At 34.5% G+C, this 12,404-nt stretch overlaps 1 protein-coding gene across 1 annotated transcript; it reads left to right on the top strand.

The window, feature by feature from the left end:
* The first annotated feature begins 8,864 nt into the window (after positions 1 to 8,864).
* Positions 8,865 to 10,580, top strand: LOC123535892 (uncharacterized). Its single transcript, XM_045318652.2, has one exon. The coding sequence runs from the start codon at positions 8,865 to 8,867 to the stop codon at positions 10,578 to 10,580; it is 1,716 nt and encodes a 571-aa protein (XP_045174587.2).
* Positions 10,581 to 12,404: the final 1,824 nt, after the last annotated feature.

Consider the following 12,404-nt stretch of genomic DNA (forward strand, 5'->3'; position numbering starts at 1 on the left):
CTACATGTGGCTTCTTTGCCTGGTCGCTTTATCACTTTCAGTTCGGACACTAAAGGAACGAGTCCTGATCCCTTGGGATCAGATGCATTCTGAATTTTGGATTTGGGTCACAGCCACCTCCCTCACATCTCAGCCCTTTCGTCAGTATCGCCCGTTCCGGCGGCCCTGCCCGCTGTCAAATGTTTCCCACACGTCTGCGGTTATTGTCGCGGTAACCACTCGGCAAAATCCTGCCCTATCGGATCAGACAGACACTTTGCCCAGTCAACCACATGCTAAGCCAACACAAAAAACTAATACCCAGGAAGTGCCTAATGCAATTACCCCCATTAAGATAAGCCCCCTTTCGTTCTGGATTAAAGGCTAAAAATTATCTATTGGAAGGTTTTAAGAATGGTTTCCGTTTAGGTTTTGTTTGGCGATAGATACTCCTATACAACGAAAATCTAATATCTTGCTATGACTGTCGGAAGTTGTATCGCCCAATATTAGAAAAAAATAGCTTTAAAGAGGTTTAGCGGGACCTTTCAGTAGCCCGCCTTTTAAACCTTCTAGGGGTTTGTTTATAGGAGTAGTCCCAAAAAAGGAGGTAAACTCTTACAGGGTTTAATATCATTTAAGCTATCCACTTGGCAATTCTGTAAATGTTTTTACGATCCAAACCTCGCCACAGTCCAGTACTCTACTTTTGACCAAGCAGTTACCATGGTTAGGGATTTAGGTTCAGGGCTGTCTGAAGGCTAAGCCAGACATAGACTCGGCTTACCGTAAACATACCCATTCATCCAACTGACTATCCACTTCTAGTTTCAAATTCATTGACATCTTTTATGATCGTTTCGCTCCCCAGGGTGCTAGCTCTTGTTGCGCCCTCTTCGATCGCTTCAGTTCAGGCTTGAATGAGATAGCTCAATGTAAGCTTTCAATTCCTCCACATCCTGCATATTCTGGATGATTCCCTTTTTATGGGCCCCAAAGATCTAACAAATGTGAAACTGATTGAGGGTATTTTTCGATTTATGCAGAGCTATGGAGTTCCTATAAAACACGAGAAAATGTCACAGCGACAACTGGAATCACATTCAGAGTCTGGAACTTGATTCTAACAAAATGGAAGCTGGCTACCTAAAGACAAACTTGTTAAACTTCACCATTTACTAGTGTTTTTACAAATCACGTAGGAAAATTAAATTACGGGACTTACAATCCCTTTTAGGTCTTCTAAACTTTGCGCCAAAATAGTGCTACCAGGGAGGGCCTTCCTCAAACGATTAATTGATCTAACCAAAGGTGTGTGGGAAACCCCCCCTAGGATAACTAAATAAAAAAGGGGGCGTGATTAGAAGCATGGTACTATTTCATTGAACAAATTTCAATGGAAACACATTTTACTGGGTCAAAAAAGGTTAACTAACCCGGCTTTAAATCTGTTTACAGATGCTTAAGTTCAATTGGGTATGGATCTATATTAAACACTCAGTGGTTTTACGGGACTTATTCCTGTGACTTTGGCTGATTCACAATCATAAGTTTCGAGTTCATTTCAACTTCTTGCTGTGATTTAAATGTATTTTATTAGTATAAAATGTTTTAAAGGACGAGATTTGGTTCCATATTATTCTGTACGGCCGTTGGCCGTAAAGCTTAAGCAGCAAAAAACTATTTCTTAAGTGATAATCTAAAATTGATGCGCATGCGCACAAACTACTTACACGTTAAACAAAGAAGTAAGCTTTCTATTTCTTTATCAAAAATATTTTACATATTTTATTTGTTAGAATTTTGTTTAAACCCTCACTCCCACGGTTTGCAGCTGTTTATATGCCAAAGTGATCAATTGTATGAAACAATATTCATTATTTTACAATTTCTTATTTGTTTTACTGTCAGTAATTAATGTTATTTCTGACTCATAATTGATTGTCATCGATATTTTATTTTCATTGTTTAAGTTAGCTTTAACAGAATTTATTTCCAAGATGAAAATTTTTTATATGATCTCAGTTTTAACAATTCTAGTCAATGAATTGATGTATTTTATACTTGATATTCGGCGGAATTGTATTTCCCGATAAAACAAAATTTATATGATCTATGTTTTAACAATTCTAGTCAACAAACTAATGTGTTTTTTATAAATTTTTTATTTCATGTTTCTGATACCGGCTTAAATAAAAGCCCAATTTTCAACTTACATATCTCTTGTTTTTAATTTTGTCTTACAAGCTACGCAAACTCTCGAACCTTCCCTAAGAATCACTTGATGGCCATAAAATATATTTTGGTTCAGACAGCAAAATCATTTGACAAGACTTTTTCCCTAAGCAGTGGAGGTTGGGCGGGGGGGGAAATAGGGATTTAAAGGCTGATCTACAAACCAACCAATAAAATCCATCATTTTGTCTTGATTTTAAAAGGGTACTGGTAAAAGTTTATTTAGTCTGAGAATACAATGAAATTTAAAGACTTATACAAATATGTTTTCAGTATTGAACTAATGGTTGTTTAAAGAAACGAATTCAATTTCTTTTATCTTACAAAATTACAAATACTCTAAAAGTTTTAACAGTTGAATTTCTACCATTGTATTTAAATTTTACAGATTGATAATTTAAAAAAATACTACATACAACTAGTTTAATTGTCTGTTTTTTAGACCGTTTAAATACTGTGTGTTGTATATGTTGAAATTGTGCTAGATACTATTTTTCAAAATTGAATCGAAATTCACAATCTTATATTTGTTTATATATTTCTTAGAGAGCATATTTTATTATATAATGTGTTTTGAAAATGCTTTTTGCTTTATTTGAAAGCACTTTCTTAAGTTGTATTTTTTAATCCCTTTAAACAAACTGTTTTATTTATTTTTTTGCCATAGAAATTAATAGTAATTCCATACATATATACTATAGTCTTTATATTGAACTGGATAACTGTAATTTCATGCTACAGTACAATCTTACATGCACAACAATTCCAAGTTGTTATAATTTTTTCAATGTTTTGTGATTTTTCAATGAAGTGTCTAACACAAAGTCATATCTCCATAGTTTTGATGTCTTTCCTTAGAAAGATATTTTTGATTTTGATATAAATAGAGTTTTGAAATTATCATTTATTGTTTTCTGACATAAGAATTCTGTATAAAATGTAAAATATCTGTATTTTTTAGGTACATGAAATAAATATAAATATCATGGAAAAAATTCAGGGGTCTAGGTATTATGTTAATTTAGAGACTTGTATTTAGAGTACTTGTTACTAATCACATGATTTTATTTTCTGACATGACAAAACGGCTCAGTTGTGTACAAAACTGTCAATATATTTTATGTTTTTAAAGTTAATGTAAATCAAACAGGTATCCACTATCTGTTTTTAATATTTGTCTTATGACTTTATTAATTATTTATTATTATATGTGATAGTATTTAAGTTTGTGAATTGTTTTAACATTTGAGCAGTTAATATATATATATATTTATATAGGCCAAAAATATGGTGGTGAAAAATATAATCATTTAGTATAACTGAAAAGCCAGAAGCATTTTTTTAAAATTATTTTGCATTAGTCTAAATGTTAGTCAAATTCATCTTATAAATCTCATTTACCGGGGAATTTCTTTACATTCCATGAAGTTTGGTCTTTTAAATCTCATTTACCGACAATTTTTTACATTCCCCTGAAGTGTGGACTATATTTACAATTTTTTTGACCCTCCACTCACATTATACATTCTGAACTATTTCTTTGTACCCTTAAACAAATCTGTTTTCAGACATTTACATGCGTCATTATGAAAAAGTAACATTCCGTCCATCTTTTACATTTAATTTGGGGAAATATATTTATTTTATCTATGTTGCTTAAATATTTTATTGTGCAGTTTATTCTATATTGTCTATTTTCCGTGCCTATGACTGCAATAATGCACAAAGGGGCAACTGTTCCTCTACCCTTTAGAAGTTTTAAAATCCAGTTCGACCTATAATTATGTCATTTAAAATGAAGGAAACGTTTTAAATCTTTTTTTCCAGTTGTCAAATAGTAAGCTTATCTGGCAAAAGCAAACAGTTTAATATAACAAAGTTCAACATTTTCGAGGGCTGAGCCCCAAAACTATTTTACTTGTTCTTTATATATGTAAACATTACAATATAGTTCCATGCTCAGCTATAGTATGACGGATGACCCAAAAGTTACCCATAGAAAGTAAAGGTTGTGATTCCCGTGTACCGTTCCTTCTGGTAGCATTTCTTGGACTTTATATAGATCTATCAAATAAAAAAAAGTCGGCATTTAGATTTATGTATCCGGAAAAACTCGCGTTCTAAGGTCTGGTTAAGCTTTTATTATAATGGTTTGGAATGTTTTGTTGTTTCGGGCAACATCATTTTAGAAGTTAGGAAACATTTTTTAAATTTATATTTTTCCGGGTTTTCGAAATTTCATGCTTGTGTTAGAATGGGTTGTTTATAGGCTGTCTATGGTCACTTGTGATAGATGTTTTTGTTATGAAATGTAGAAAATTTAAAATATCACTAGAATAAAACTAAATGAATTAAATCTTGATGTTTTCAAATGAAAACGCACTGAGTATAAGCATGTATGATTCTTGAGGATTGACTTAAAAGTATCACAGGCCCAGGAGCAGGGAATATTGGGGTGGGTTCCGCAATTTTGAGGGTGGGGGAAGGGGACAGCATAATTATGCTTTGATCCCAAAGTTATGATAAGGAAACTCTCAGAAATAATAGAAGGTAAAAGAAAAGATGCCAATGTGAAAAGAGCATTTAGATGTACTGATAAGCATTTTGAAAGATGTCTATTGCAAAAAAGAGGAAGAACTTTTTTTTTGTCCCAAAAAAGGGGTAGTTAGGATGACCAGTTTTCCCCCCCGGCCAACTATGGGATTGCTCCTACGTCAATGAGTAAATTTTAAACATGGACATATTTGCGTTTTTGTTTTGTTAGGGAATCCCCTGATGGGGATAAATCCCTCAAGTTCTACGACTTTGGAAAGTGGCCAAGTTAAGAATAAGGTCTGGTGCGTTCTTTAAAACGAGTTCAAGCTCCAAATGTTGTTTGTCACTGACGTCACTGCTGGGGAACTCCATGTTTCATTGTCTAAATTTTTGTACATTGTTTATGTACTTTCGTTAAATTTCAGTCATTTATACATCCGTATACATGCTGTGTTGGGATTTCGTTCCCAGAAAAATGCGTTCTTGGAGATTCTTAATGGATCTTGCCCTTTTTAATTCCTTATGTTCATCACATGCAAAGGCAAAACCTCACCACCCTCCCCCCCCCACCCACCCCACAAACACACCCCTAATTCAGGTTCAAAACATAATTTTGTAATCACAGAACATTGGATGGGTTGATATTTAATGACAAAAACCGAATCAAGTATAAGAAGACTAAACGGTTACTATCGAGAATAAAAAAAATACAGACCAAAGAGTTACACATAGCTTTGCGTCAGTTATACATAGCATTGTGTTAGTTATACATTGCTTTGCAAACGGTTTCACATAGCTTTGCTTTAGTTAATCATTTCTTTGCGTCAGTTATACATAGCTTTGCGTCGGTTAATTTATTGCTTTGCATCAGTTTTAAAAAGCTTTAGTCAGTTAATCATTGCTTAATTGCGTTAGTTATACATAGCTTTGCGTCATTTAAAAAAATAGGCCTTGCGTCAGTTATAAATAGCTTTGCGTGGTTTATCCCTTGCTTTGCGCCAGTTACACATACATAGCTTTGTGTTAGTTATACATTGCTTTGCATCGGTTTTCACATAGCTTTGCTTCAGTTAATCATTTCTTTGCGTCAGTTATACATAGCTTTTTCGTCGGTTAATCATTGCTTTGGCGTCAGTGGGCAATAGCTTTACGTCAGTTAATCATTGCTTTAAATGCGTTAGTTATACATAGCTTTGCGTCAGTTAAACATAGCTTTGGTCAGTTATAAATAGCTTTGCGTCGCTTAATCATTAATTGGGTTTGCGTCAGTTTACACATATAGCTTTACGTCAGTTAATCATTGCTTTTAATTGATTAGTTATACATTTGCTTTGCGTCAGTTTTTAAAAATAGCTTTGCGTCAGTTATAAATAGCTTTGCGTTTGCTTAATCATTAATTGCTTTGCGTTTAGTTACACATATAGCTTTACGTCAGTTAATCATTGCTTTAATTGCATTAGTTTATACATAGCTTTGCGTCAGTTAAAACATAGCTTTGCGTCAGTTATAAATAGCTTTGCGTCGTTAATCATTAATTGCTTTGCGTCAGTTACACATATAGCTTTACGTCAGTTAATCATTGCTTTAAAAAGCAATTAGTTATACATAGCTTTGCGTCAGTTAAACATAGCTTGCGTCAGTTTTAAATAGCTTTGGGCCCCTTAATCATTAATTGCTTTGCATCAGTACACATGCTTTACGTCAGTTAATCATTGCTTTAATTGCGTTAGTTATACATAGCTTTGCGTCAGTTAAACATAGCTTTGCGTCAGTTATAAATAGCTTTGCGTCGCTTAATCATTTTAAATTTCTTTGCGTAGTACACATATAGCTTTACGTCAGTTAATCATTGCTTTAATTGCATTAGTTATACAATAGCTTTTGTCAGTTAAACATAGCTTTGCGTCAGTTATAAATGCTTTGCGTCGCTTAATCATTGCTTTGCGTCAGTTACACATTTTAGCTTGGGCGTCAGTTAATCATTGCTTTAATTGCGTTAGTTATACATAGCTTTGCGTCAGTTAAACATAGATTTGCGTCAGTTATAAATAGCTTTGCGTCGGTTAATCATTGCTTTGCGCCAGTTACACATAGCTTTACGTCAGTTAATCATTGCTTTAATGCGTTGTTATACTAGCTTGCGTCAGTTAAACATAGCTTTGCGTCAGTTATAAATAGCTTTGCGTCGGTTAATCATTTCTTTGCATCAGTTTCACATAGCTTTACGTCAGTTTAATCATTGTTTAAATTTTCGTTAGTTATGCATAGCTTTGCAGTTTACATAGCTTTGCGTCAGTTTATAAATAGCTTTGCGTCAGTTATACATAGCCTTTTGATGTTGCATATAGCCTTGCTGATTCTTGCCACTGCCTCGAACGGCTGCATTGGTCCTCGATTCGATTTTATATTGTTCATTATTATTACGGTCGCCCGTAGATGAATGGAGGATACTACTTGTATCTCATGGTAGTCTTTTTGTGTATTGTACCGTTGGCGGGGAAAGTAAAAGTGTTAAATGCCACTTGTTACTCTCTTTTTACCGCTACAGCTTTGCCTTGGTTTATGGCTCGTTGCATGTCTTTTAGTATTATTACCGCACCGTAGAATAATGGAGGATGTCACTCGTTCGTTTCGTCATGTTGTCTCTTGTGCTTGTACGGTTAAAACCATTTGCAAAAAAAGTAAAAGTGTAATACCGCGCCTAATATCTTAATAAATTCTTTAGTAAAAATTGTATTTTTGTAAAATGCGCTGATTGTCTTCTGGTTAGCTTACTTTTTTCCCAGGATCTAGCTGGTTACACGGTTAGATTTCTGGCTGGCTTTTCAACCAGACTTTGAGCGACTATAAAATTCCATTTAACATAAATATGAAAAAGCGCGATTTCAAATTTTATTATTCTATCTGACATAGAGGATATTTCGGGGTTTTTAATTTGGCATTTAGCATAATGAAATGAAATCATTACTAAGTATATTGCATGTGTGTTTCTGATATATATATTTTGTTTTGAAAAAACCCTCAAGCTTAAAGGGTTTCAAGATTAAAAACCCAAAGTAACAAAATAGGTTGCTAGATATAAAGACACGTCTTCATCAAGAATTTTATTATTTATATTTACATCCATTTTTTATTTTCCAGTTGGATGGTGACTTACATGTTTTAAAGGGAGTGGCCCCTCAATTCCTGTGTGATTATGTTTTCTCTTAAGAAGTTTGACATTCTGGGACTACGCCTAAATATACTCACGTGCATTTTCCCTAAAATGCCCAGTGCCGAACCATCATTCGGGTGTACTTGCGGGTTCACTACATTGAAGCAAATAACCTATTAAATCTAATGCATTTGTACATATGTCTCTTATTTGCTTTGACTTGCCGGATGGTGAACATTTTACTCTAAACGACGATCAATTTACATATTGTATCCACGATTTAAGCTATCAATTAACATTCATTTTTTGTGCTTTACTGGGATAATACATTTGTTTTCACAATTCATTTTTTTCTAAACAATTCGTATTTTTCTAAATAATTACTTTACGATAAATACACGAATCCAACAGGTCAAAAGACCCTTCCTGAATATTTAAAAATTTTGTTTAATGTATTTCATTGAGCACAGATTAACCACAAATTGGACAATAACTGTTATTAATTTCTGTGTAGTAAGTCTACTCTCACAGGTTGTATTGCAAAGTCACAATAAATATTCTACATGAAGTCTGACGGGCCGCTATGCTGCTCGATCTAGTTGATGTTTTCCAACAAGATGCAGAGGGGAGATAACTTATAGAAGTTTACTTTGGGTAGACATGGTTGTATTTGCCCTTGACTACTGTAACAATAAAGTTCAATTTATCTGGGGCATGATATTTATAGACTCGTTCTTGGAAAGGAAGTAAAATTAGTTTAATATTTAACTACAGAAATTGTTTTATTTTTCTTATTTCTTTTCATTTTACACACATTTATCTTCGGTGTTTCTTTCAACGGGATTTTTTTTGTCGTGTTGTGGACTACTTATTGTAACATATTAGAAAAATAAACAGTGACATTTTATCATTCTAAAATACAATACTAGTTCAAAGTTTGACCTTTAAATATCCGCTAAATATGGCGGTATCGGGTAGAAAGGTTGCTGATTTTCAAGGTTCCATATCCAAAGGTTCCGCAGAGGACTTTGACCATAGATGTGAACCATGTTTGGCGATTGGTCAGCAAATAGAGGCTCATGGATTTTGTGTGGACTGTCAAGAACACTTGTGTATGAACTGTTTTGCTTATCATCAAAGGTTAAAGGCGAACAAACATCACCACCTGGTAAACAAAGATAACATGGCTAAACATGCTTTTAGCAAGGAATCAGACGAATGCACTGAGAAGTGTCAAGTGCACAAAAAGGAAGTAATTAAATTTTTCTGCCCAAAACACGAAGCTCTCGGCTGCAACGATTGTATCGTCCTGAATCACAAAGCATGTGACATTGACTATATACCTGATAAATGTGCAGGTATTGGCGACAGTGCAGAGTTCAGAGAGTTACTAAGGCAACTTGGTCAAAAAGTAAATGAGGCTGATGATATTATAAAGCAGGCCTCACGTAGAGAAAAAGAATTGGATTCCTGCCATGACAGACTACTCAATGAAATTTCAATGCTTCGCAAAGAGATAAATGATCGCTTAGACCAGCTACAAAAGCAAATCCAGACAGACGCTGACAAAAAAAAGTTCACAGATAAACAAATGGTAAATAAGGTGCTTGTAACGTGTACAACTACTTCTTCAGATTTCAAAGAACTACAGTCGAGACTACAAGATTACAAAGCCTCACGGCAGAATGGACAACTTTACATTACAATTAAACAAGCTAAATCCAAACTAAAGTCAGACGAAATAAAGGAGGCAGGCAGAAGTTTAGAAAAGACAAACATGCAATACACATTTGAGCAAAACCAAGACCTAAAAAACATGCTTTCAAGACAAAATGCACTTGGTAAGCTCACAATGTCGTCTTCTCTTGTAACTACAAAGGGGCGGAAATCTGTTGACAAATTGACCCGCAAAGAAAACATAAGTATAAAGACAATGTCAGATCAGACTAGGTGCTGGGTCACAGCATGTGTTGTCTTGCCCTCTAACAAAATTGTGGCGGCTGATTTTAACAATGAGAAACTGAAAGTTGTTGACATAAAAAATAAAGTGGTAATAGAAGAGACAACACTTTCTTCGAAGCCATGGGGCATTGCAGTAATGCCTCAGGACCATATTGCTGTGACAATGCCACACAAGAAAGAGAGCCTTATAATGACAACAGCAGGTAAACTGTCAACTGTCCGCAAGTTTCCAGTTAAAGTAGACTGTAGAGGTATAGATTATCATCAAGGTCATCTCTATATAGTTAGCAATTATCTAAAGTGTGTATATGTTACAGATACACAAGGTAACGTACAGAACACAATTAAACTGGATGATAAGATATTTGATATACCATACTACTTACTGCTGAGTAAGGATCTGAGACATATCTTCATCAGTGACGTTGGTAGACACAGTGTCATCAGTATAACATTACAAGGTGATATATCTGCTGAATACAAAAACAAAGACTTTAAAGACCCACGGGGAATGATGATGCTAGACGATGGATCATTGTTGGTGTGTTGTTATAGGGCAAATGGCAGCATACATCGTATCTCGAGTGATTTGAAGCAATGTCACACAATGATGAATGGTCTGTCGTTGCCATACACTCTGTGCTATAACCATGATCAACATGAGGTCTATGTCGGATGTTTTGAAGATCAGATGATTGTGTTTAGTGCCAAATAATGTGTTTTATGATAAAGCAAACACTTTGGATCAATGCAAAAGTACAATGTTGTGTCATTTTCATATGCATTCTTTATATGTCGAAACGATGTTAAAGAAACGGATGTAATAAATTTTAACATTTGATCTCAATCATATTATGACACAAGTTCTTTTTATCTGCTTATACGGTAGAACATTATCTATAGCTTGAAAAACTAATGTATATATTATATGTAACGTTTGTCCCCTCGTACTGTAATCCCCCTCTCAATGCTATCAGTTATGCAAAAAATATACATCAATATATTAAGTTATTTATTATCCCCCGACCCCACTTTAAAGAAGCGTGGCATATTGCTTTGCATAATTAGTCTGTACGTCAGTCAACTCGGCCGGTCGGGTTTCCTCGCAGTAACTTGAAAACCAGTTAACTTATAACATTCAAACTGGGCTTATGAAAAGTAGATGACCTCTATTTTAAGGGGGTCTATAGGTAAAGGGTCAAAGTCACATGGGCATGAATCCGCTCAATAACTTGAAAACCACATGATCCAGTACCTTCAAACTTAATGGCATGATGGGGCTCACGAAGAGTAAATGACTCCTATTGTTTTTAGGGTCAGTAAGTTAAAGGTCAAAGTCGCAGGGGCCTGAACCTTGATAATGGTTTCCGCTTAATAAATTGATAACCGCTTGACCCAGTAGAGCATGATTAGGCTTTTGAAGTAGATGGCCCTGATTGTTTTGGGGGTCAGTAGGTTACAGGTACAAATCTCGGGGTCTGAAAGTTGAAAACTGTTGCCGCTCAATAACTTGAGACCTATTTGTCCCAAACTCTTCCAACTTGATAAGATTATTGGGCTTAGAGTGTAGATGGCCCGTATGCTCCCCCATTCCTTTCAAAAAAAATTAGGGCATCTTGCTTTGCACACGTTGGTCGGTCTGTCACGTACGTACATAAGACTTGTGTAAGTGATTTATAAATGAGTTATACAAATAAAAGCAGGCATGCATTTTCTTCGTTTAAAGTTATCGTCTGTCATTGTGTCTTCATTTTAAAAAGTTTGTTATCCAAATAGGTCTAATAATATTGATTGTAATTTCAAAGATAACGCATAGACATATTTACTTCCATCACTTGGATAGGTAAATAAAAAATTATCCATAGTTCCTTTTTGCAAATTACTTGAAGGTATAATTTTCACATCTTAAAAACAATAACAACGTCAGAAACAACTTGATGAGAAAAAATTGAAAAGGTTAGAAATTTTGAACTTTATTTTTCAACTTTGATTCTTACACATTTGGCTAATTAACTGAGCGAGCAGATAGCATAATTTATTGAAATAGAAAAATGTATTGGATATAATAAATTATATAAACTAGGAAATGTTTGAATTTCTTTGTAACAGCCATGTGATTTTCATCATGATAAAAGTGACTGGTACCGCTAGTGGAGGTAAACTCTGCAAGGAATTTGATACACATAAATTTGCACCATTTTCATCAATTTCAGTTATATCATAACATATTAATATTATGCCTAATTCAGCTCTTAAGGCAGTGGATCAGTAATGACAATCGGCAGTTTCGGCATATCATCATCGTATGTTATTTCGGCATCCTTCGAACATCACCGAGAAATGCCCAAATCGCACCAGGAGAACACGTATTTGAACAGACAATACTGATTGTCATTTTGGGTCCACTGTGTTAATAGCTATGAGAAGAAACGAAACAACATTTGAACAGAAATCAAAATTTGTTTATTTAATAACTGCTTGTAAAATGAGCGCAACATCACAAACATCCTGTATAATACATGTCTTAATATCATGTTAT

Source organism: Mercenaria mercenaria, unplaced genomic scaffold (assembly GCF_021730395.1).
Source record: "Mercenaria mercenaria strain notata unplaced genomic scaffold, MADL_Memer_1 contig_4929, whole genome shotgun sequence".
Lineage (NCBI taxonomy): Eukaryota > Metazoa > Mollusca > Bivalvia > Venerida > Veneridae > Mercenaria > Mercenaria mercenaria.

Excerpts from the sequence above, each read along its gene's own strand:
- LOC123535892 (XM_045318652.2), top strand. The coding sequence starts at position 8,865 with ATGGCGGTATCGGGTAGAAAGGTTGCTGATTTTCAAGGTTCCATATCC.